Source organism: Phyllosticta capitalensis, assembly GCF_038381095.1.
Source record: "Phyllosticta capitalensis strain CBS 128856 chromosome Unknown BKA78scaffold_2, whole genome shotgun sequence".
Lineage (NCBI taxonomy): Eukaryota > Fungi > Ascomycota > Dothideomycetes > Botryosphaeriales > Phyllostictaceae > Phyllosticta > Phyllosticta capitalensis.
Window position 1 is genome coordinate 1,378,590 of NW_027117440.1, and position 22,981 is coordinate 1,401,570.

The following is a 22,981-nucleotide window of genomic DNA, read 5'->3' on the forward strand; positions in this document are numbered from 1 at the left end:
CACGCTGCAAGATTGACGTCTCCACATCTTGCTCCCTTCATCAGCCATCCAACCAGCCACACAGTAGCCAATCCGGCTCTGCCCGTCCTCCGTTCCCCCACTGAACGACGGACCATCCGTACCGCACCACCCGCCACGTTTACAACTCCCTAGCTTACATACACTACTGCACCATTCGCCATGTTTCCAACCTACCGCCTAGGTACCTTCCATGCTCCAACTACTGCACCACGCGCTCCGTGTTTTGTACCTAGGCACAAGTTATATGCACTCCGTGCCAAACAGCAACGGCCGGCACATGAAGGCTTCGACGCCCACGGCGGCCCCACCGCCATCGTCGATGAGCAGTTGCCGAACCCAGGTCGATAGTCACCTCATCACTCCATCGTCAAGATGTTGAGTTGCCGGCCTGACGTCTTTTACCGCTCTCCACCTCCCCATATGTCTCAGTCGTTACGCTCGCTCGCTTCCCAAGCGCAAGTCTGAAGCGTACGCGTGCGCGTCCTCCGTGCTCTCTCGCTCGCTCGGCAATTATCATCTCTCCATGGTATTTACAGTGGACCGTCCGTCTACTACGCATGAATGATGTACCCATTCGCTAGGCACTTCCCGCTCCGAGCGGTCTGTTCGGTTGCGCGTAGGTAGGTCCGTTCGCACCTAATCCTCTCCATCCGGCTTTTTGGCTCGTTCTCGCGCCTTCTCTCACGTAGGTTCGCCATATGACATGATGTGACAATAATCTGGGGACTTTCAATGGGAGTCGGCGACCCGGGGGAACAACATATCCAGAAGTAGTAGCTCCCCAGGGGGCAAAAGATTGTATAAGCAAAATGTCACTGCAAGCGAACAACTCGCGCATCAGTCCCCGTCTCCAGCTAGCTGCTGCCACCTAGCGAGTGCCTCAGGAACGTCAAGTCAGTGCCTCAGGTTTCGTCAGGAAGTCCAAGCCGGCAGATTTCGGTGGTCGTCGGAGCGTCGGCATTCTGCTGGCACTGCTTCTGAGAACGAAAGAAGAGTCTAGGAGTAGATGTCGTATCAGGCTACCTCATGTCATGGCTCTTCCATGCCATTCTCTTCCATGCCATGCCATGCCATGCCATGCCATTCGCATCCATCGCATCCATCGCATCCGCTTCGTACCGGACGGACGGACGGCCTCTCCGTCTCCCTCCCTCCCTTCGACAACAATCTCCCATTCTTCTACTCCCAAGACACCGAGACCCGACCTCTACTTGGTTAGCTCGGCTCGCGCGCCCGCCAGGCCCCACCACCACCACCACCACCACCACCGCCTGCAGGCGTATGTAGGTTCGTCAAAGGCTAAATCCCACATCCCCTGAAGAGAAAAACATGGGCTAGGATCTGTATGCCAGGTACAGTACCAGCACAGCCTCCCCCCAATGAGAGGGAGTGGGGTTATCAGTGTGACGTCGATGGGTGATTGCGACCCTGGCGGGGAGGGTCGGTCGGCACCGCACACTAGTTGATGTGTTTGAGTAGCCAAGTACGCGCATGTGAGGTTTTTTTTTTTTTTTTTTTTTTTTTTGCGAGGAATATGGGTTTATCTATCCGATGGTTTGGAGGAGGTGAGATGGGTAGGTAGGTCTGGCAGGCGACCAGGCCGCAGAATGCGCAGCTAATGTATCCAGACTAGGAACACACAAAAATAGGACTCGCCGATTTCAACCGTCTGCCTCGTTGCGGGGACGGACGGCATTTAGTCCCGCAGGCCGCAGGAGAAAAAAAAAGTCGCTGTGTGAGAACCTGGTGCGCGAAAATGGGCAGAGAGGTGGAAAGAACGGAAGACAGAAGAAAGCCAATCGCCTCACTGTCGACTTTCTCATCGCGCAAAACCTCTGATGGCCGCTTGAAGTGAAATGAAAAGCAGAGAGCCCGAGAGAGGTGCGAGCGAAGATGGGAGAAGAGGCATCCAAAGGCTTTTCGAACCACGTGCTTGGACAGCACCTCACTTGGGAAAGCACCTCACTTGAGTTGCAAATCACAAGAAACAGATGTCGAAACGGACGAAGATGTAGGATTGTAGGAGTCCACCAAGGACCGTCTGTCTGGCTACCGGAGTGTTGAGTATTGCATGAGAGCGAGCTCCAGGTCTCAACAGAGATGATGACCATGAAGCCCCCGTCCAAGTCAGTCTCTCCTCGACGGTCGAGCATCAAGAGTGCCTTGAACGCCAACGTCAACGACAAGTCTTTCTTCCGCTACCTTCCTACATCCTCATACTCGTCGCCAATCACGTTCCAAAAGACCACGAAACCAACGACTGCGCGAGAAAGCCGACAACACCCGTGCCACAATCAGTTCCATCACACGCACTGCAGCCCCGTCTGAATTCATTCTCCAGGTTCCCGTTGAATCAAAGCGCTGCGCCGGAGCCAGGCGTGGGGGGAAGGTCGAACGGAAAAGGAGCTTCATCATCATCGCCCTCGTAGTCGTCGCTTTCGTCGTACCCCGGCTCGTAGTCATCACCATACAGCTCGTCGTCCCACCATTCGGGCTGCTCTCCAATACTGACGCTGAATTCCTTCTCGTTCCAGAGCAAAGCCGCATCGACAACGCGTCCATCGCGAGCAATGACGCTTCTCGTCATTCCATTAGCTGCGTCGAAGCAGCGGCCCTTTCCTTTCTGGCTGGCGCTGCTAGTACACCCGAAACGTCGCTGCTCGCCGTCGACGTCTGATGGTGACTTTGACGCCGACTGGATGCCCCAGCTCACAGCTTGGCCTTTTGCGCTGATGGCCCACACGGTAAGTTCCGGGCTCTCGTTGACTGCAATGTCGACCACGCTGTCGACGTGCCCAAGCAGCGTGCCGTGCAGCACGAGCGGCCAGAGTGGTTCCAGCGACGATGCGGTGGACCCACCGGCGACGCTGCTTGGCGACGAGGGATGAGGGTATGGGGGCAGCGTAAGACCGCTCGGCTGTACGTCTCCTGAAGGGGTTTGCGGGGGCGTGAGCAGCGACGAGGAGGATCGTGGGGACGAGTCGGACGAGGGTAAGAAAGATGATGGTGATTGGGGCCCTGGTAGCAGCGAGGTTGATTCTGCATCCCACCATTCGCGCCACGTGGGCTGCCTGCTGCGAGTGCTGCCGCATGAACTCTCGCATTGGCATGTCTCTGCGTCTGCGGCTGCAGAAGCGCTGCTGCCACGCGCATCGCTGCCACTGCTACGTCCTTGCGAACGTCTTCTGGTGGAATCGTGACATCCACAGCTGGCTATGCCGCATTCGACACGTCCAGTTTCGGCTCGACTGGCCAGAAGTACGTCGGCTGGGATGTTGTACAGCACGATTGCGGAGCCATACGCTGCTGCAACGAGCGCGCCCGTCTCTAAGCTGGCGCCTACTGCATAGGCTGTTGGCGGGAGCAGTTCTGGCGCAAAGAATCTGGGCACAGCTGTCGCAGGCGGAATGAACCGTATTTTGCGCAGCAGCTTCACGCCCCCACCAAGCGGCGCGTCGGAGCCCAGGTACAATGCTGAGCTAATGGGATCCGTAAAAAGGTGGTGGTACCCGTCTGAGAGGGGTACGGCGCGGTAATGATCCGTGGACGGAATTGTGGAGCTCAGTGACAACGGAGACGAGGGGCTGAATGGCGAGTTGTTGTAGTCCTGAGAAGCATTGCGGCCCCTGATTGAGACGCTATGGGGAGGATTCGTGCTTCCTGGATACCATCTGCGCTCGCGGTCTACGGCTCGATAGTCCCACGCAAGAATGTTTGGACTGACTTCTGGGAAGAATCGCAGACGAATTCCTTCGCGATCCTGTGGATGTGCTATGGAGCTTATGATGCGGAGCTTTCGTGCAGAATCCACACCAGGCCGGGGATTTAGGAAGTAGAGAAAGTCAGACGGGGCGCTCAAAGGGAACCAGCGCTGCAAATCTTGCCCAGTCTGCGCGTCAATCCAGTGCAGCTCGATCCCTGAACTGCAACCAAATGCAACGCAGCGGCGTTGTGGACATATGGCGACTGAGCGTGGAGGGTCATCTTCGGAGCAAAGATGTCGGTAAATGGTGTGAGGACCATTCTCCAGGGGCAGCCGGTCACCAGGATGATTACAAAACAGGGTGTGCTTGTGCTTGCGTTGACATCTGCGGGTATGATTCAAGTAGTGAAGATGCAAATTCCACGTTTGATTGATGAGGTTCTCGTTGTGGGCTTCTGGATTGCTAGTTTCGTACAACGTGGAGTTCATGTCACTGTTGCGGACATTGACAGTGTTGAATGCTGGAGGCACCGCCATATGGGTGGCATCTTGCGAGACCGATGTGGACCGAGAGTCGAGGGGGTAAAGACGACTAAGGAAGAGTGAGGAACCTGTTCTCGTGCGATAGCCTGAACTGCTCTCAACGTAGTCTCCGGGGACGACATCTGGAGCATGTTCGCAGATATCAGGCGAAATTTTGAGGTCACAAACCATGCCCATGCGCCCTTCTAGGAGAACGGCAATGGCGAATCGGTGTTCAGACGCGTCCATGCTCATGGCCAGAGCCTTTCGAGGGCAGACAACGTTGGTCAGGAGGCTAATGCTACCTCCTTCCAACGTGTAAATATAAATCATGCTTGATTCGGCGACCATGAGATACTGCCCACAGATGCTGAAAGCAAATATGAGAGAAGGGGCAGGCTTTTGCCCTGTTCCGATGTAACCATGCGAGAGCTCAGAGAAGTCGATCTCGGCCGTTTTGACTAGCGCGCAGGTGGTTTGTGGTGAGACTTTATCGACGCCATTTCCAGTCCAGCCCGAAGACAGCGCACACTGACGAGCAAGGTGTCGACTGAGCAGCCACTCTTCAGAGAAAGGACCATTGGAATGCGCCCAGAGCTCTGCGTGCGCCCCAGACCACCAAGCTCCACGTTGGAGCATGGTTGTAAGAAGGCTTCGATCCAAGCTCGAAAGCATCCACGAGCGACAAGAGTGTCTTGCCGCATTGAAATCTCTGGGGTGGAGGTATGAAAAGATGTCCTGAATGACTTCCATTGGAACTTTTGAGACGGCCGAAGCTGGCAGACAGCTCTTGGAATCCCAGCCTGTTTGGCAGCCAGTGTCCCCACAATACTTACGAGGCGAGTTCATTTCAGTCGAAGGACCGGACTCATTGTCGGCATGTTCCGCGTCCGAGTCGCCAGACTGGTCCGAATCACCACGATGGAGCGATGGACCGTCCCCAGTATAGGACCAAAACTGCTCTTGTGTGCCCTTTGACGCTCTTCGAACGCGAAAGTACTCTTGATCGAACTCATCCGGCGTCCACTGCGGAGACCACTCGTCAGGTGTGCTTATGGACAGATTTTGCAGCTCCGGACTGCTGAACAGAAAGTTTCTTGAACGCAAAAGATCACGAGTGTTGAACGTATGTCGAAAAGCACTCATTTGTTCAATGTTGATGTGCGGGTTGTCTGCGAACTGAGCCATAACAGAGTCTGCCAAGCCCCTTCGAGAAGTGGCATATTGTGCGGATGAGACGGCCTGTGTTGAACAATGTGGATCCGCTGTAAGTTCGAAGGTTTTGGCAGTCTGTGTCCTCAGGCATTCTCGTTCGGGAGGATCCCGAGTCTCTTCGTAGTGACAAGGCAAGTCTCGTACAGATTCCGCGTCCGCGGGCCAACCGGGGATCTCGATTGCCGGCTCGTTGTCTGCAGATCTTCCCAGAAGTCTTTTGCAATAGGCAACGGGTGCAGGTTCGGAAAGAGATGAATCAAGAACCGGGCTGTTGCTCCGGTTTGGAGAGGCTGGGGCGGAGAAGGGCCCAGCAACCCCACGAGATAGAAAGATTGACGAAGACGTTTTGACGGATTTCTCCTGGTGGTGCTTTAGGGCTAGGAATAAGGATATGAGATGCAAGGTTCTCTGCGGCTGGCAAGGATAGACACTAGGACGAGTAAGTCAATAAAGACAGTGGGGCCAGCCGTGCCGACAGTGATAGAATGCAACGTGACTCTGCTGTGTAGGTTTGATTGTTGTAGCAACGGAGTGCAAGATGGATGTGTTTTAGTGATTTGTGTTCAAGGACGGCAGGCACGTCTGGCAAAGCTTCGCACCGCGTGCAGCCATCCAGAGCTCTTGCTGTGCGAGCCCATCGTGGCACTCGCGTTTCCCGGCGGATGCAGGAGAAATCCGCAAGTTGTGATGCTCAGTCGGCCGTAAAAGGCAACAGGTTTTCGTGGATGGAGCCGGCGATGTGGTTGGCCAGTTATTTTGATTTTCCAAGACGCAAACAAAAGCAGGCACAACCCCGCTAATGGCAGAGTACGAGGCCGCCGTTCGGAATATTGCGAAAGGCGCAGATGCGGTGCGTGAGGCCTTTGCTTTTGTTGTTTCGAGGGGCGTCACGGCAGAAGCACGATGAAATCATTGGCTGGGAGGTTTGCAGCGGACGAGTTGCAACGCCGTGGCTTCAACGCTTTCGGCACACGTGAGAAAGTGTCCGGTCAGCTTATCGAGGGCGCGTGGCAGTCTTCATAGTCCCGTGGCCGAGCTGAGCTTATTTCGAGGCCGTGTCGAGGCGGTGCGCGAAGAGAGTGTGGCTGAGGATGGAAGTTAGGTGAGGATGCGAGGGAGGTGAAAAAAAAAAGAGTGGGAGCAGGGTCGCAAAGGGTCTCCGTGCTTGCGGAGCGGCGCGATGCCTGGCGATCGCAGGTGATCCTCTGACGTGTCGGCCAGACCAGCCTGCGCGCCTGCACGCCTACAGCACTGGAGGACCATCTCTTGCTCTTCTCGGGCTCCGCCACACCCACCTTTAGTCCTTTTGCTCTTCGCAACCCTTGCTCTCCGACGGGCAGCCCAATATCCAAATCCAAAACCCACTGTACCAGCATCTTCGCAGTCGATTGCCGCGGACCCGCTCCTCTTCCGCTCCTCGCTCGCCCAATCACATCCCCAGCCTACCCTGCGCCTAGCCGCTCGTCCTGACCTGACCTGAACTACCCCCCGACACTCTTCTCTTTCTCCGCCCTCCAAGCACCACCCACCATGAGCTCCAGGGACGACGAGCCCGCCCGCCGCCGCAAGCATCGCCATTCCGACCTCGACTCGTCCACCCGCACCCGCGACAAAAATCCCGATCGAATCCGCTCCTCCAAGACCTCGCACAAGAAACGCCCAAAATCCAGAGACCGCCTCTACGACGACGCTGAGCGTGATCGCCCTCGTTCGTCACGTTCTCACCAATCCCATTCGACCATGTCGGGCGTCCCAGAGCTTAACCGTCGCCCTGCCAAAGCTTCGCCCTATCCCGAGTTCTCAAAGGCACACAGCAAAGAGTCACTGGAGCCCGACCCAAGGCCTGCTGCCAGAGCTCCGTTTACGCCAGACCCGACCGATCTCGGAAAGAAGACAAGAGATGACCGCGCTTCTCCCAGACCAGCTTCCGCTGCAGCTCGTCATGCTGCTACCGCTCCCCCAAGCCCACCCTTGACCGCCGATGATCCTGATTTGAGAAGACGAGGCAGCGGGAATAGCATGCGGAGGTCTGGCGGTAGCACGAGATCAGGGAGAGAAAGTGGAAGAGCAAGTGCGAATGGTCGACGTAGCGCAGACCCCGAGTCACAGAGGGAAGCAGGCACAAAGACTTCTCATTCGAGTCTGCGCAAAGCCACGACGGTCGACGAAGAATCAGAACTTTCTGGCAGCTCAAAACCTAGCACAGCTGTGCGTGCAAAGGGTGCCAGGTCATCAAACGTCACTCGGTCCGCTGCCGACTCTGATGCTACATCAATCGCTCCAGACCCTCCCAGAGTCCGCAAGGTCAGCAACTCTTCTCCATCCGTCGTGGATTCTTCGCCGCGCACGCCCAACTCGACACACCAACTTTATCCCTCTCCGGATATTGGCCAAAAAGGTACACCAATGGTCGAGGTATTTGCAAGTCCTGCTTCACGAATGTCTGCGGACCATTTTGGCCACGGCGTCGCTCCACCGCCTCCTCCGCCGCCGCCAATGATGCCACCGGATATTCCAAGGGTCGACTACCTTTTGGCCAACGGAGGGCTTTCTCACACAGTACCCAAGGGTCTTATCGTGGCGGCCGACCACTCCTCCCCTAATGGCGTTAGGCCCCCACCATCAGAAACAGTGCAACATATCTTCGCCCCCTTTCGAAATTTATTGGATGATTACAATCAGGTAATGTCTAAGAACGGCTCGATTGCCGTTGCTACAGGATACCGCTCTGTGGCGCGGCGACTACTGGACAGGCTGGAAGCCGTATTTGCTCGCAACATATCCTCAGAAACCTGCCGCTGCGTCATGTGTTGCGCCAATCTGGATCTTCACGCCCCCACCGAGGAAGATACGGGAGTCAGTTGGGGCGAGATATTGGAATTCGTTTCGGGTCGGCGAGAACTGCCTGCGTGGCCGCCTTTTTGCATCGAGACAGACTCGGCTGGCCTCGGCATATCGGGCATGAGCCAGGCTGCACCAATGCAAAAGCTGGACATTGATGTGCCAGAGGAGTACCGCGAGCATTACATCAAACAGAGCAAAAAGACGAAACAGGCTGTGCAGAACTGGCTTGCCAGTCAGCCCCAATTCCCTTCAAGCCCTCCGCAGGCCGTTGACGACGAGACGCTCACATTTGCCATGGTCACGCACCTGGAGCCTGAGAAGAGACCGATTTTCACTGCTCTTCTTCAAGGAAAGGCCACCATCGCTGGGTCTCGCGCGGGAACACCTCTCAACGGAAACAAGCCCAAGTCCGAGATCTTGACCAAGACGGCATTGTCACTTCAAAGGCTCTACCGCCTGGAAAGCGCTCCCAGAGATCCCGAATGCGCCATTTTTCTTCTGAACAACCCAGAGCTCCACGGCGTTCTGGCGACCATGTCTGCCATCAGTCACGGCGAATGGGACATTTTGGTCTCGGGAAGATTCGATGGGTTTTTGTGGAGTGGTGCTGAAGGACCTATCCCGCCCCCCTCTTACGGCACACCGTCCATCTCCGCCTCCCGCGGTCCCTCCCGAGGACCAACAGCGACCCCCCTGTCAAGGACGACGACGCCATTCAGCGCCGGTGCCCCATCCCGTGGGAACACGCCGTTTAGCCCTGGTGCCCGAAACGGAACTCCAGGCTTGGGCCCGGGCTTTGGACGCACCACACCGGGTTTTCCAAGTTCGTTGGGAGCTCCAGTTCAGATGGACGAAGAGGTCGAAATCGCTACATTGGCCGAGGTTGAACGCGAAATCTACCTAGGCATGGAAGCGCTCGAAGACGCTTTTGAAGCCTTGCACTGCAAAGCCGAGCTGGTTCGAAGGGCTTTGCGTGAACGAGGCGCTGGCCTTGCCATTGCAGCTCAGGCTCGTCGTGGCTCCGAAGGTGTCGAAGTGAGGCTCGGCACGCCAGCCTCCAATGCCGGCGGATGGAACGGCCAAGGTTGGGATACCGAGACGGACGACGGCATCGACGACATGGCATCGGAGCTGGCACCGGACGACTCGGCGAGCAACATTAGCTACAACCGCAAGAGGCGTGGCGGCAGACAAAAGGAGAGGAAGACTCCGGCCCCCGTAGTTGAGGAGGATGAGAGCGATTTTACGGCAGAAGTTCCTGGTCGTCGGCGACGTTGATTTAGTTGAGGTCTCACAGGCCTGGAGCATGCATTGATGCGAGTTAGGAGGAGCATGGATATTTTTGGTCGGTGTCTCGTTCTACATTCTTGGATTATGATATGGGCTTGGATGATCTATGAGAAGAACAAGGGCAATGGGCATTCGTGGTTAACTAGCTTTATATCCCGCGGCTCGGTCTCGACGGCCGAGTTCTGGCTGTCTGCAACTGGCTTGTCGTTCAGCGAACGAGGATCTGGTGGTATGTAGAGGAGGATAATGAATGGAGTATGCCAGCGCACCCGCGGAGGCGATGGATGTCGGCGTCTACAAAGAACTGCACAACAGCGGAATGTATGGAAAATGGAGCGTGTGCGACGGCAGTGGAAATGAACGAGGGATGACGGGTGAGACGGCGACGCGGCGAAAAATGGGTGGTTAGCTAGCGTCGCCACAGAATCGGACGGTGCGCAGTTGAGCGTTGGACATGAGACATGGTCAGTGGATGTGAATGCTTGGTGAAGCGCGCGTCTGCACAGTCGGTGTAGTCGCTGGGGGCGAAGACCAGAGGCTGAGAGACGACTCAAGGTGGAGACGGGCAACGGGTTCTTGTGTATATGAAGTCGAGCATTCCGCCAGCAGACAGAGTTTCCGCACAGACGGCTCGGCACCTAGGGAGCAGCCCTCATCTGCACCACCCGTAGTTGATTGAAGTCGAGAGACCGCACACCTTGCTTCTAGGGCGACGATCCAATTCTCGCCTGCTCCAGCTCCCTCTCCAGCTCCTCGTGGTCTTTTTCTTTGGACTCTTCACCTCGCTCGTGGCACTGCCCGTGGTTGTGGGCAGGCGGCGGCACGACGTCTTCGTGTTTGTTTATTTACATCATCCATCACGCTTTGTTGGACCAGGGTGCGCGCGCCCCACCCCTACCTCGTTACCTTGTACCTTCTCGGATCCATCAATCACCATCCCCGCGCCGCGCCCACTCCAGTCGACGAATTGCCGGAGACGTTGCTCTGTGCAAGGGCTGAAAAGGCGGGACACGAGGTGTGCGCGACAATCTATCTACCTAACCTAACCCGCCCGGGCAGGAAATATCAACACCCCACAGCCCACCTACACCACCGTCGCCTGATACCTCCCCGCCTGCGCCTTCCCGTCGTTACAACTTCTTCGCATGTCGTTGTTTGGGCGTTTCGCTGCTCCTCGTCTTTCCGTCGTCGACTTTGCTGCTTGCCTGCGTGATCCTTTGCAAAAGTCCATTCGCTATGTACGGCACCACTGACGGCAGCGTGGACCCCGAAACCATCTACACCAAGCAGAATTGTATTGGCGGAGGTAGCTTTGGCAAAGTCTACAAAGGGTATGCTTCAGGACCATTCGTCCACCCTCCTCTACACTGACTCGCGCGCTAACGAGTGTCCCTAGCGTCGACAAGCGGACAGGCCAGTCCGTGGCCATCAAGGTCATTGACGTCGAAAACGCCGAAGACGAAGTCGAAGACATAATCCAGGAAATCTCCATTCTCTCCGAGCTCCATTCGCCCTATGTAACAAAGTACTATGGCTCCTTTCTCAAGGGCTCCGACCTATGGATCATCATGGAATACTGCTCCGGCGGAAGCTGCGGGGACCTCATGAAGCCCGGCCTGATCCCGGAGGAATACATTACCATAATCATACGGGAGCTGCTCATGGGATTGGAGTATTTGCACGGCGACAACAAGCTGCATCGGGACATCAAGGGTATGTTTGTTTTGCACCGGCTTGCAAAATGCTAACATGGACACAGCCGCAAACATTCTGCTTAGTGCCAATGGACAGGTCAAGCTTGCTGACTTTGGAGTCTCTGGCCAGCTCTCTGCTACCATGACCAAGAAGAATACTTTTGTTGGAACGCCTTTTTGGATGGCCCCAGAAGTGATCAAGCAATCTGGCTATGATCACAAGGCAGATATTTGGTCGCTGGGTATTACCGCCTTGGAGCTCGCCCTCGGAGAACCTCCTTACGCCGATATACACCCCATGAAGGTTTTGTTTTTGATTCCCAAGAACCCGCCGCCGGCGCTGGATGGCAATTTCAGCAGGGCCTTCAAGGACTTTGTGCAGCTATGCTTGAGCAAAGAGCCCCGGGAGAGACCATCGGCAAGGGAGCTCCTGAAGCATCCTTTCGTAAGAAAGGCCAAAAAGACTACGTACCTGACGGAGCTAATTGAGAGGCACGAACGCTGGGTTCTGAAGCATGGCAAGGATGCGGAGGACGAATCTGAGAACGAGTCGGAAAACGAGTCGGAGCCTCGCCCGGCCGCGGATGATGACCTGTGGGACTTTGGTACCATTAGACCTGCTGCAAGGAATCAGGGCCTCAAAGCCATGAATGACGCTGCTACAAATGCCAGATCCAGGGCAGACAGGACGGCCGAATCGAGAGCGCAGCCGTCTCCTTTGAAGACTGCTTTCGGAGGAAATGGGGAAGAGAATACGCCTACTGTCAGGACTGCCAGTCCAACTCGATCCCAGCCGGCACGAGACTTGTCGCCCCCCAAAAGAAATGCCCCTAGACCTCCCATTTCGCCAAGTAAAGTACCACTTCCACCGTCACCGGAAAAGCCGCTCGGACAACGCAGTCCAATGCGTGAGAGCTCGACTTCTTCGGTCATTTCAGTCATCGAGAGGCCCCAAGTGCCGCCATCTCCCGCTCGAGAAAGTTCAACTGCTTCAGTCGTGCCCTCGCCAGGCAAAGTTTACGAAACTCGTTCACCCAATCGGCAGGATTCTGGAGTTTCAAAACCTTTGCCACCTCCCTCTCCACGGGTAGAGACTCATGATTTTGCCGACTATATTGGGAAGTCATTCCAGACAGAAGCGACACCCGGAAGCTTTGCAAATGACAAGCCGTCACAGCCACAAAGCCAGCAGGATAGCCCACAGAAGCAGAGTGCAATGATGCCACCTCCTGGACTACCCAAGAAGCCTGGAAACATGCCTCTGAACTTGCCGTTGCTGCCTCCTTTCCAGTCGCGACGTACTTCGGGCCAGAGCGTATCTGGAAGCCCGACGAGACAGACGCAACAGACGCAACAGACTCCTGCGCTGTCACAGCATCCGCTTCCGTCCTTTGCGCCCCCTCGACCCGGCTCTTCATACCAGCAAAATCAGCAACGCATGGCATCGCCAGAACGTAGACCTGTCCCCCCGCCTCATTCGTCGTCCTCTCCGTCAAAGGATCAAAGCAATCGGCCATCGAGCCGTAGCAGCAACTACCAACCTCAAACGCCGTCGAAGCATGAGCAGCAGCGTCAAACTCAGGAGTCGAAGAAAACGCCGTCGCAAGATAACCAACGCCAGAGACAGCAACAGCAACGTCAATCGCAGGATATGAAGCATCTCCAACATCAGCAGCAGCAGCAGCAGCAGCAACAGAATCGCCAGTCACAATCGCACGATATAAAACAGCCCCAAATGCAGCAACCTCCGCCACGCTCAACTACGACACGATCTCTGAGCCGCAGTTTCAGGAATCCCAACTCCTCCTCGTCTACCGGCCCATCAAACACCAATTCTTCCAACTCGAACAATTCCGACAACGCTGTTGGTTCCAATGGCAACAACGGCACTGTCGAAATCACCGCCCTCTCGGGCGTCGTCATCCCCGCCCTTGAGGCCGCTCTCCACCGCCGCACCTACAACTATAACACGCTGCAAAAACGCGAGAGCGCAAAAGGCAGCGCCGCCGGCACGCCCGCCTCATCCAACAACTCCTCCAGCTCCTCCATAGATGTGAACGACCACCGCCCCTCCACATCGTCCTCTTCGGCGTCGCGCCCTACGTCCAGTTGCTCGTCGACTGGTGGCGCGCCGCCTCCCTTCATACCTCCTGGCACCGCTTCTTCGACCTCTTCCTCAGCAAATCAGCATGCGTCGTCGGTTGCGCGGCGCCGCGAGGTGCACGAGCATATCCGTCGTCTGGTTGGCAAGGCGGCTCGCATCTTTGCGGAGATTGACGCTTGGGATGCTCGAGCCCCGGTTGGAATGGGCGAGGATGTGCAGGGGTTCTTGGAGGGCTTTTTGGAGGAGGTGCTTGTCAGGGTGGAGGCTGAGGACGAGTGAGGGTAGAGCCGTATTTGGCGGTTGCGCAAAGATTGTAGATGAAAAGCGTAAGGCGAGGAACGAGGATGGACGGGAGTGGAGAGAAGGGGGAGAGGAGATGCTAGAGGCTTTTCCTTGCGGTGTTGTTGGTGTCTCTTGCTCTGGGCTTGAGCTCGCGTGGACTGGGACGACGACGTTCCCGTTTTCTGGACGCTATTTGACAGCTTTTGCCCGGAGTGGATGCGGTGGAATGAATACAAGTTCTCTTTTTTTCTTGGCTCTCTGTGTCGTCTCATTCCACCTTCCTCGCTCTCCATTTCTACTCCTCGTTCCTTGGCCTTTTTGCCCCAGACATTTCTGGTGGTGGAAATTTCCACATTTTTTCAGTCTTCTGCCATTTCAGTCTTTTGATGTTGTTCCCTTTCGTCTTTTTTTCACTGGCGTTTTCTTCAGGATGCTTTTTGGCTTAGAGACTCTACGTCTCCCTTTTCTTTTAAGTTTGCTTGGAGTTGGGCCAAGGTAGGATTAAGCTTGTTGTGTTTTGTGTGAATGAGGTGGGTAGATTCGGTCGGTCTGGTGGAGGCAGCAGGGGGAGGGAAATGAGGCAAGCAGGTTTGAGAGGTCATGGAAGCAACGCAACTAGCCCGCACGCAGGTCAAACTCACACCGCCAAACGCCAAACGCCCAATGCGTGGATAAGTTTGTGACATGGAAAAAGGTCTTGCTCGGTGGTGGGGGTGGTAGATGGGATGAAGTGGAAGAGACGATGTAGAAACAACAGGTGGTGGAAAGTAGACCAAACTACATGTATGAAGCAAGGACACGCACGCGACGAATGAATGAGATTGATTGACATAAGGGATACATACTTTTGCACCACGCACGCCTTTTGTTGATTGTCTTCGCTCCCATGTCTATTTTGTCATTTGGCATCTTTTCCGTAAAAGTACAAGTACACGTGCCCTCCTCTCTACAAACACCCCCAGTCAATACAGTCTCTTCAAAACAGTAGCTTCTTGTGCCCATCAGGTCGGTCAATCCTCATTGTTGCTTTTGGTAAAATAAACAACAGTGTTTTGACACTGGTCAGACAAAGTCAGCAAGCTGGGTGTAAGGGAGGGACGTGTTAGGTGTGTGTGTGCACCTACCGCACCGTCAAAGTGTGCGAGCGAGCCTGAATTTGGTTTCCTCTCTGCCGTCTTCTGGTTTCTCCCCCCCTCCCACTTCCCCTCATCGACCTCCGTCTCCCTCACGACCGACAAACCATCCACTCCACGCCCCTCGGCACGCCCTCGACCTCAATCTCGCCACTCCACTCGCCACTCCACTCGCCACTCCTCCTCTCCTCTTCTCTTTTCCCCTCCTCCTCCTCCTCCTTCTTCATTCCCTTCTTCGTCCCCCTGTTCGCCCCCCAAGCCAACGCACCACTCGCCTCAAAATCGACTCCCGGCGGGGCCCGCGGCAACCCCGTCGCCTCATCCCTCTCGTCCACGCTCTGGAACCTCGCCAGGGTTGCCACGCTCGACGCGCTCGTCGTGCGGCGTTGGACGAGCGCGATGCGCGGGCTGAGACTCATGTGGCCCGGTGGTTTGGGCGAGAAGGGGTGCTCGAGCGGGGCGTAGGGGGTGAGGATGTTTGTGCTGGACTGGTTGGGCGTGGGGGATTTGGGACGCGTGGATGGGGTGGGGGAGGAGAGGGCGCTGAGGCTGCGGTAGGGCATGCCTGGTCGGGAGGGGTAGGGGGAGAGGGAGAGGGATTGGGAGGAGGTGTTATTGGGGGAGGCGGAGCGCGAGGGCGGTTGAGGGGCCAGCGGGTGTGTTATCGAGAGGGAGCGGGGATGATGATTTCGTGGTGGCAAAGAGTGTGGGGACAGTGTTAGTGAGCGCGCGTGGTTAGGCATGTGCGGCATTGGCATCGGAGGTGGCCGTTGCTGCTGCTTTGGCGGCTCCTGATAGAGGATGGAAGGAAGCTCCTGCTGTTGCTGCTGGTGCAAGGGCACGAGCGAAGGCCGACGACAATGGTTTTGAGGTGCTGGCGCTTGTGTGCGTGGAGACATGGTGTCGCTGTTGAAGCCAGACGGGTAGTGGTCGCCTCCGTTCGAAGTAGTCTCGTCAGGGGTGAGGGGTAAAGGGGGATGAACCGCCAGGGAAGGGGTACCGACGAAAGGGGTCGCAGTCGGAGTAGTCACATTCGACGTCGACTCAACACGCACATTGGGCCCCTCTTCCATGACCGGACCGGCAACATTGCAGGAGCAAGGCAGTGGCTGATCTGGAAGCGCCTGGATGTTGGTCTTGCTGTCACGACGCGAGAGCTGCTCAGGGGGCACATAAACAGGCTGATACACATATCGGCCCTTGGGCTTGGGCGCCCTGGTAGCCGGTTCTGGCTGTGGCTGCGGCTGTTGGTCAAACCTGATCGAGTCCTGCTGCCCCAAGGTCTGCACGGGAGGAATCTGCGGTGGTGGTGGTGCATGGTGTCCCGTATGCAATGGCGACACAGCAGAGTCGCGGGCCGGGCCCGTAGGTAGCGGCGGCGGTGGTACCTCGTACGCATTGCCCGTCGGATAAGGAGGATTGGTGGCGGCTGCGGATGGTTCCCCGTTGGCCGTAGCGGCCATGCCATGGTGAGGGACAGCATGCGGCGTCGAGGGCGAGGTGGGCGCCGTGTCCGTCATGGCGTGCTCCTCGTCCTTGGTGACGCTGGCAGTACCGAAGCCGCTGGTGCGGAAGAGCGGGCCCGACGGCTGCGTCCCGGCCACATGGTGGTGGTAAGAGTAGGCGAAGAAAAGCAGCGTGGCTAGAAAGAGGAGTCTGGTGGTGGTGCACGTGGTTAGGTTGGAGCAGGGAAGAGTAAGACACGACTACGACGACGTACAGCTCAAATGCAGCAAATACTGCCGCGGCAACACCGCATCTCCAGGCTGTGGCCACGCTGCTTGCGTTGTAGTAGTAGCCAAAGTACTCGCCGTCACCATAGTGGCGTATTCCGCTGTAAATGCGCGTATAACTTGCAAGTGCAGTCAAGCTGGCAAGCCAAAGAATCATGCCAATCGAGTCGAGCGCAAGCGATCCCACAGGATGTAAAACGCCACGCGACCCAGCAAGCGGAAAGGTCAACGGCACAATTGGAAGAATTGTAAAAATGGCCGTGATCAAGGCAAGAATAAGAGCCGGCCGCAGCTGCACGCGCAGAGTAATCAGTCACAATTCTTCCGCGGGCGTCGGCTGCAAATGCTAGTACTCACCACCTGCGCTCCATCAACCGATATACCGTAGCCAGCAAGGCCAAGGACGATGATCGCCAGCATGACTTGCACGCCACGCACGACGCGGAACCAAAACGGCAGCACCACCTTGCCACGGTGCCTCCCGAAAATCTGCACCATTTTGGGATAGAATGCCGGCGAAGCGACGGCGGCAAAAAAGTAGCAGCTCGTAACGGGGCTCAGCAAGCCACGATGTCTGCAAAATAAACCCGTTGGCAGCGCAACAAGCCACCTATGTCAGTTGATGTTGTCGTGAGGCTTGCGGGCGTGCGGGCAAGCAAAGGGAGTCGTACAATTTCACGCGTGAGATAACAATATACTGGTGGAGTGTGCTGCAAGAAGGGAGAGTAGCTGGAGAATTTGGCCGAGCCAATCTCGTCGCTCCCCTGGATTAAATGGCACGCAGAGGGAGACAAAGGTAATTCGAGGCCGCAGCCAGGGCGAACGGATGCGTCGACGTCAGCTCCAACATGATTGATACTGGAGTGCAAGGAGCGGCCGTGACAAAGGTTGTGTGACCGACGCAATGGCTTGGGACCTTGGCATTGAGCGTTTTGTTGATGAACTCGGACATTATAAAAGCAATCGAGCTCGAGTTGAGCGACAGCGGTTTCTGCGTCACGTCAGTTCATAGGCTTTGGACAAAAAGTTGGCTAGATCAGATGACCTACCTGTTCAAGATTTTGCCAAGCGGTTTTGAAGGCGTGAGACAGGCCAGGACTAGAACGCATTTGCTGTCATCAACTCGCGAGAGGAAACTCCAGAAGCGAATGTCACGAGTCCAATTCATCTCGAAACAAGCTAAAATAGGTATCGAACAACTTCAACCAGAGATGCAAAAGGATGACAAAGACGATTGAGCGGCAAAGTAGCAAACATGAACAATGAAATAATCGTACCCCAACCGTAGGACTTGTCCACGCTCCTCGCTGGAATATCCCGACGTAATCCCCCAGAAAAGCCTGATGATGGTGTTGTACAGTGCGATTGTTGTGAGCTCAGCGTGGAAAGCCGCGAGACAAGGACTTTCAGACCTCTCCAGCATGTAGACCCAACTTTTTTCGCAATTCGATGAAAGTGGAGCAGATAAAGAAAAATTCTACTGACGATAGTTGAAAAATGAGACGTCGCGAGAGAAGATTCGACCGCCCTGGTTCGCTCTTGACTGTGAAAACGCCATGTCCGCCTGCTTTCGTGGGTGCTATCGTAACGCTTCAAGAAGACCCATACCCAGTGTTCTCTGCAAAGTCGCCATCGTGTACAGGACTTTGGACAGCACTCCTGACGCCTTGGGCCGATCCGATTTGGATGGATGGTAAAACTCCACCGGCGCCAGCATGATAGTACAACGCGTTATGGAACATGGCCAGGAACATTAAACCACGGCTCCTCCGACCTGTTTGAATTAGCGGCCCTGCTGTTGCGCTGACAGCTGCGCGCGCAGTTGCCCAATTTCTTCTTGCAGTCCAATTATTCGTGCATTAGCTTCCTCCTGGCCCCTCACCATGCGCTGCTCCAAGTTTCGAATGTACTCCCAGAGATCAGGCTCACGGCCGCCAAAGTAGTCGCGCAGGCTTCCACCGCTGCTGGGCCCGTGACTGGACAAGCTGCCCTGGTTCGACGAGCCACCTGACGCAGACATTTGCTGATGGAGCATGCTAGGACCAGGCTGGCCAGATTGCGACGTAGTCTTTTGATGGCCAGTGCCCATCTTATTCACGGCCATGCGCATATCGTTGGAGAGGCCTGGAAGAGAAGGGAGATGGGGGCCAGGAGCATGGGATGTGCCAACTGGAGGCGGGAGGCTCATCGGAGATGATCCCCTTCCAACGCCTCTTTGTTGATACTGTTGATGGGCTTGTTGGGGCATGTTTGGAGAGCGGCCGCCCGGTACAGCACCTTCGAGAATGCCCTGGTGGCGCTGGGCCTCGATTTGGCCGGGCGAGATGGGCTTTGGAGACTCCGTCATCCCGCCGCCTTGGAAAACAGGTGGGGCCTGCTGCTGACCGGCATAATGCACAGAAGATAGACTGCTCCCCATGGTCTTTGGGCTCGGATGACCTGATGGGTCTCTTGATGTCGGCGCGGCTGCCGAGCTCGGAGGATACATGGGACGCACATTGTTGCCCGTTGGACGCCCCTGTACTGGAGGATATGTGCTCGAGTGTTGTTGGAATGATGAATGCGAGCCAGAGCGGCCCTTTGAAGATGGCTCACTGACCCTGCGAGGCGAAGGGCCATCCTCGTCCATCCTGTCGTCATCACCGTCGCCGTGATAAACAAGACCATCCATACCCTCTTCGGGTTTTCCTTCACCATCCTCGTCGACGCCAAAACTCGACCGCCTTCCAGCGCAGCCTCCTTGCCCCTTGTTGTGCCTTGCCAAGGCATCGCCGCGCGCAAACTTGCGGCCACACTTGGGGCATGTATGAGGCCGCTCACCAGTGTGAAGCTTTGTATGGCGTTTCAAGTCATGCAATCGGCGAAACCTCGCCTGACATGTAGGGCATTCGTAAGGTTTCTCCTGGCTGTGAGTAAGAAGGTGACTTTTCAGGTTATGATGGCGCGTGAAGTCGGTTGAGCAATAAGGACACTTGTGTCGCTTGGTAGTGCTAGGCGACCTCGGGGTAGTGCTGTTGTTGTAGCCAGCCATTGGCATGCTGAGCACCCTCGTGGGCTGCCGGGGATCGTGATCTGGTGGCGCCGGCACCGGAAAAGTCTGAGAGCGATTGTTGGTGAAGCCTTCACCAGGCTGAGGGCCTGGATTGGCAGCGGCACTCGAATCGTGAGAGCCGTCGGTGACTGGCATGCCTCCAGACCCGAATTGCCCAGCAGGCGCCGTGTCTGTGGCACTGGCCGTCGCGGTCGCAGCAGTTGTGCTATCCAAAGAGCCAAAGCTAGATACACTTACTGGACTCGTCTGCATGTTTTCACCACCAGCCACCGAGTCTGGAATTTGTATGTTTTTGGCCGCCTTGGCGAGGGGTTCACTGAGCGTAGTGGCGGCAGCAGGAGCGTCGCGAGGCTTGCTCATTCCGTTGTCACCCAGGAGGTTTGTCAAGGCACTAATGGCTGGATTGGGAGAAGTCTGGTGGGCACCCTCTCTTCGTCTCTCCTCCCTCAGTCGGCGGTCATCTGCCATGGCCGCCGCGCCAGTGAGCGGCTGAGGAGAAAAGGCAGGGGTGGTTTTGAAGATGGGAGATTTTGGCGTGCGCGTGCTTGTGGTGGGCGAGGGCAGGCTCGGATCCAAGGTTATGGTAGGGTTTGGCGCAGCCTGAGGCTTGAAGGTATTGGCACCGCCGAGCGGCGGGTCAACAGGAGATACGGAGGTGGGCGTATCTGGGTGGGCGCGAGCGGAAGGGAACGGACCGGCGTGCGTCGAGGGCGTGAAGGCTCCTGTAGATGCCATAGGGCGGACGTGGAGGGACAGAGTAGTGGAATGAGCGAGGGCTACAAGTCAACCAGCAGCCGACGAACGAAACCTGACAGGCCATTAGCATTGTGGGCGCGCAGAGAGGCGCGAATCGCGGGGAACGCGGCGCCGACTGAGTTTGTTGCTCGTCTGAAGAAGGCCTTGCGGCTCTCGGTTGTGCTGGGCGCAGTACGGCTACTTACCGAATCTTTGCGGCGCAAGGGTCCAAGCTGTTGCGGACTCGCTGGGGCGCAGTAGGGAGGATTGGAATTTTTTTCTTTTTGCCAAATGTCCCCGATGCTCGTGGTCAAAGGCGGCGCATGTCGTCGCGGACAGCCATCAACGAGTTCGTAGGGTCGGAAGTGCACGGCGCGGGCGGCGAGAGGCGGGCGATGTGCTTGCAGTGTTGCGGCGGGACTTTGTCGAGTCGGCTGTTGTCGCTGATCGCGCAGAGTGCAATTGAACTCGGGGTGGCTCGCGCGCAGAGGCCGGGCCCGGACGACAATGGCCTCGGGACAAAGTCGTGGAGCGCGCCAAACGATGAGGGCGCGAGGGTGGAGGAGTGACTGGTGGCGCTGGGATCAGCTATGGTCGAGGATGTCGAGACATGCAACGGGCGCTGCTGCAAGGCTTTCGTGGGCGGCAGGGAAGCAGCAAGACGGGGGAGCAGACGACCAGGACCGGGACCAGGCCGAGAAGGATTAGGAGCAAAAGGGTGAGGATGAAGGAAGTAATGGAAGAAGGGGAACAATGGTTGTACAGCCACAAACCAAAGGGAGGGAGGGAGACTGAGAGAGGAAGAAAAGATGTCTGGTGGTGGTGGTGATGGCGGCGGTGGTGGCAGAGGCTGGGACGAGGTGAATGATGTTATGGTGGCTGAGGAGCCGGGGCAGACCAACTAACTTACAGCCGGCGGCCAACTCTCAAGCAAGGCACTGGCAACTCGGCGAGTCGTGGGTGAGGAGCAAGTTCGGCGCGCAAAGTGGCGAATAAGATGTAGCGATGAAGTGGATGAGGAGAGGGACGAAGCTGAAGCAGGATTGAGAGGTGAACAGTGGGCAGGTAGGCAGCGCAGCGCAGGCGCAGGCAAATGGTAGGTGGTTCAGGTACTGGCTTGGTGTGCTGAGGCGAAGCAGCTTACTTAAGCCTGGCGGGGAGGGGCCTGCCACTTGGGGGGCTTGCACCACAGCAGCACCGTGACGACAGACGGCGGCGGCGGCGGCGGGCGGGAGGCCTGGCGCCCAAGGTCAGAGTCGACTGGACGTCAGCTTTTCGATTGGATTGCCGCTGGACTACTCCGTACGCATACCTGCTATGGAAACGAAACAGCCTGTCATGACAGGCCAAGGCCACGAAGCGCTTCCAGAGGAGTCAGCAAGCACGAGCTCCCACCCAGTCCACTCCATGTCCTCCACCCATGCTCCCGTCACGCGCCCTCGAGAGGCTGAGAGCCAGGAGCAAACCTGAACAGCCTCACAGCCCGGCCACTCCATGATCAGTGGTCACAGCGTCGCCTCTTCCAACAAAGCTCAAAGCTCCTCTACGCGATCGTCAGGTACACCTTCGCGCCACACCTCACCCATCTGAGCTTCTCTCCTGGAATCCATGCAAGGACCGCTACGCACCATCACCGACATTGTCGACAGGTACGTACACGTGGTGCCTCTTCGTCATCTAAAAACAGCACGAGACGGGAGTAATATCGAGCCAGCTTCGCAGGGGCTCTGCTCTCCCTCCCCGACCACCTCGGCCCCAGCCCCGAAAAGAGTGGCTGGTGTACGTACTGGGGTCATCATCGATACGACCATGTCTTCCATTCCACAATCACAATGAAGAATTGAGGATTGGGAAAATTTCGTGGCACATTCAGTGACCAACTTCATGGAAAGCCAAGCCGTCGACTGTCGCTTTTCCAGTTGCTTGTACCGCCGGGGGCTTTGGTACCTTTGTCAAAGAAGCCATGATAGAACGACCATGTCTTCATGCTCCATCCTCTCGATTCGCCATGTCACGACTTTTCCCCGACGCCTCCTCTCCCACTCGTCACGCCATGGCTGCTCCTTGTTGTGGTCAACGGAGCCTCTGCAGAAATTGATTCCGCATGCAGCTCATCCCAGTCGTTGCCCGCTTCCGCCCGGCAGCGCTTTGCAACGATACTCTGTACTCAACTTGCCGCATCAAAGACCAGACAGCTGTTGCCGGACGGGTACCTACAGAGCAGGCTGAAACCCCACCGCCCAACCTATAGCATGGCCAATGCCTGCTGCAACGCGTTCCCTCGACTTGTGGCTAGGCTAGGGCCACCAAGTTGCGGCGCTCGGCTCGTCCGGAACCGGCCTGTCGTCTGTGGCAGAGTGGCAGTGCGCCCGAGTACCACAACGAAACAGCAGGGCATGATCTGCGCTCTGCCCTTCAGGCGTCCCACGCTGCAAACCCGGCCAAGATAAGCGAAGCTGCTCCAGTGGGTACGACTGCGACTTGCGACGCCGACGCGCGCTGCTCTGTTTCGACGTTTCGTCCATGTCCTTGACCACCAAAATAACGCCCTTACGAGACCCCTACGCGTCCGGGGGCCAAAATGCTGTTGCTACCTACTCGTACCGTCATCGAAAACGCATGGGGGCCACCTCCCGTACTTACGAGCCCGCGA

General features: G+C 56.7%; 6 protein-coding genes across 6 annotated transcripts; 3 read left to right on the forward strand and 3 right to left on the reverse strand.

The window, feature by feature from the left end:
• Positions 1–2,374: 2,374 nt before the first annotated feature.
• Positions 2,375–5,434, reverse strand: BKA78DRAFT_292464 (uncharacterized protein; the record flags this gene model as incomplete). Its single annotated transcript, XM_066886059.1, has 1 exon — positions 2,375–5,434. One exon carries the CDS (start codon positions 5,432–5,434, stop codon positions 2,375–2,377), a length of 3,060 nt encoding a protein of 1,019 aa, XP_066747695.1.
• Positions 5,435–6,991: 1,557 nt separating this feature from the next.
• Positions 6,992–9,583, forward strand: BKA78DRAFT_292465 (uncharacterized protein; the record flags this gene model as incomplete). Its single annotated transcript, XM_066886060.1, has 1 exon — positions 6,992–9,583. The coding sequence occupies one exon, from the start codon at positions 6,992–6,994 to the stop codon at positions 9,581–9,583; it is 2,592 nt and encodes an 863-aa protein (XP_066747696.1).
• A 1,153-nt stretch (positions 9,584–10,736) lies between these two features.
• BKA78DRAFT_75881 (uncharacterized protein) lies at positions 10,737–13,782 on the forward strand. The gene is made up of 3 exons (XM_066893705.1): positions 10,737–10,926; positions 10,992–11,308; positions 11,355–13,782. Exons 1-3 carry the CDS (start codon positions 10,832–10,834, stop codon positions 13,670–13,672), a joined length of 2,730 nt encoding a protein of 909 aa, XP_066747697.1. The 5' UTR covers positions 10,737–10,831; the 3' UTR covers positions 13,673–13,782.
• Positions 13,783–14,497: 715 nt separating this feature from the next.
• Positions 14,498–16,983, reverse strand: BKA78DRAFT_305651 (uncharacterized protein). The gene is made up of 3 exons (XM_066887715.1): positions 16,529–16,983; positions 14,800–16,464; positions 14,498–14,733 (listed from the first exon to the last, which is right to left on the reverse strand). Exons 1-2 carry the CDS (start codon positions 16,696–16,698, stop codon positions 14,901–14,903), a joined length of 1,734 nt encoding a protein of 577 aa, XP_066747698.1. The 5' UTR covers positions 16,699–16,983; the 3' UTR covers positions 14,498–14,733; positions 14,800–14,900.
• Positions 16,984–18,292: 1,309 nt separating this feature from the next.
• Positions 18,293–20,648, reverse strand: BKA78DRAFT_75953 (uncharacterized protein). Its single transcript, XM_066893706.1, has 3 exons — positions 20,535–20,648; positions 19,831–20,401; positions 18,293–19,443 (listed from the first exon to the last, which is right to left on the reverse strand). Exons 2-3 carry the CDS (start codon positions 20,326–20,328, stop codon positions 18,325–18,327), a joined length of 1,617 nt encoding a protein of 538 aa, XP_066747699.1. The 5' UTR covers positions 20,329–20,401; positions 20,535–20,648; the 3' UTR covers positions 18,293–18,324.
• A 1,307-nt stretch (positions 20,649–21,955) lies between these two features.
• On the forward strand, positions 21,956–22,957 carry BKA78DRAFT_76058 (uncharacterized protein). The gene is made up of 2 exons (XM_066893708.1): positions 21,956–21,977; positions 22,051–22,957. Exon 2 carries the CDS (start codon positions 22,314–22,316, stop codon positions 22,776–22,778), a length of 465 nt encoding a protein of 154 aa, XP_066747700.1. The 5' UTR covers positions 21,956–21,977; positions 22,051–22,313; the 3' UTR covers positions 22,779–22,957.
• Positions 22,958–22,981: the final 24 nt, after the last annotated feature.

Coding starts and splice junctions, on each gene's coding strand:
- BKA78DRAFT_75881 (XM_066893705.1), top strand. CDS start 10,832: ATGTACGGCACCACTGACGGCAGCGTGGACCCCGAAACCATCTACACC. Junction 10,927..10,991: donor TTTGGCAAAGTCTACAAAGG/GTATGCTTCAGG, acceptor GAGTGTCCCTAG/CGTCGACAAGCGGACAGGCC. Junction 11,309..11,354: donor GCTGCATCGGGACATCAAGG/GTATGTTTGTTT, acceptor ACATGGACACAG/CCGCAAACATTCTGCTTAGT.
- BKA78DRAFT_305651 (XM_066887715.1), bottom strand. CDS start 16,698: ATGATTCTTTGGCTTGCCAGCTTGACTGCACTTGCAAGTTATACGCGC. Junction 16,465..16,528: donor GTATTTGCTGCATTTGAGCT/GTACGTCGTCGT, acceptor CACCACCACCAG/ACTCCTCTTTCTAGCCACGC.
- BKA78DRAFT_75953 (XM_066893706.1), bottom strand. CDS start 20,328: ATGGCATCTACAGGAGCCTTCACGCCCTCGACGCACGCCGGTCCGTTC. Junction 19,444..19,830: donor AAAACATGCAGACGAGTCCA/GTAAGTGTATCT, acceptor ACTCACAGCCAG/GAGAAACCTTACGAATGCCC.
- BKA78DRAFT_76058 (XM_066893708.1), top strand. CDS start 22,314: ATGCTCCATCCTCTCGATTCGCCATGTCACGACTTTTCCCCGACGCCT.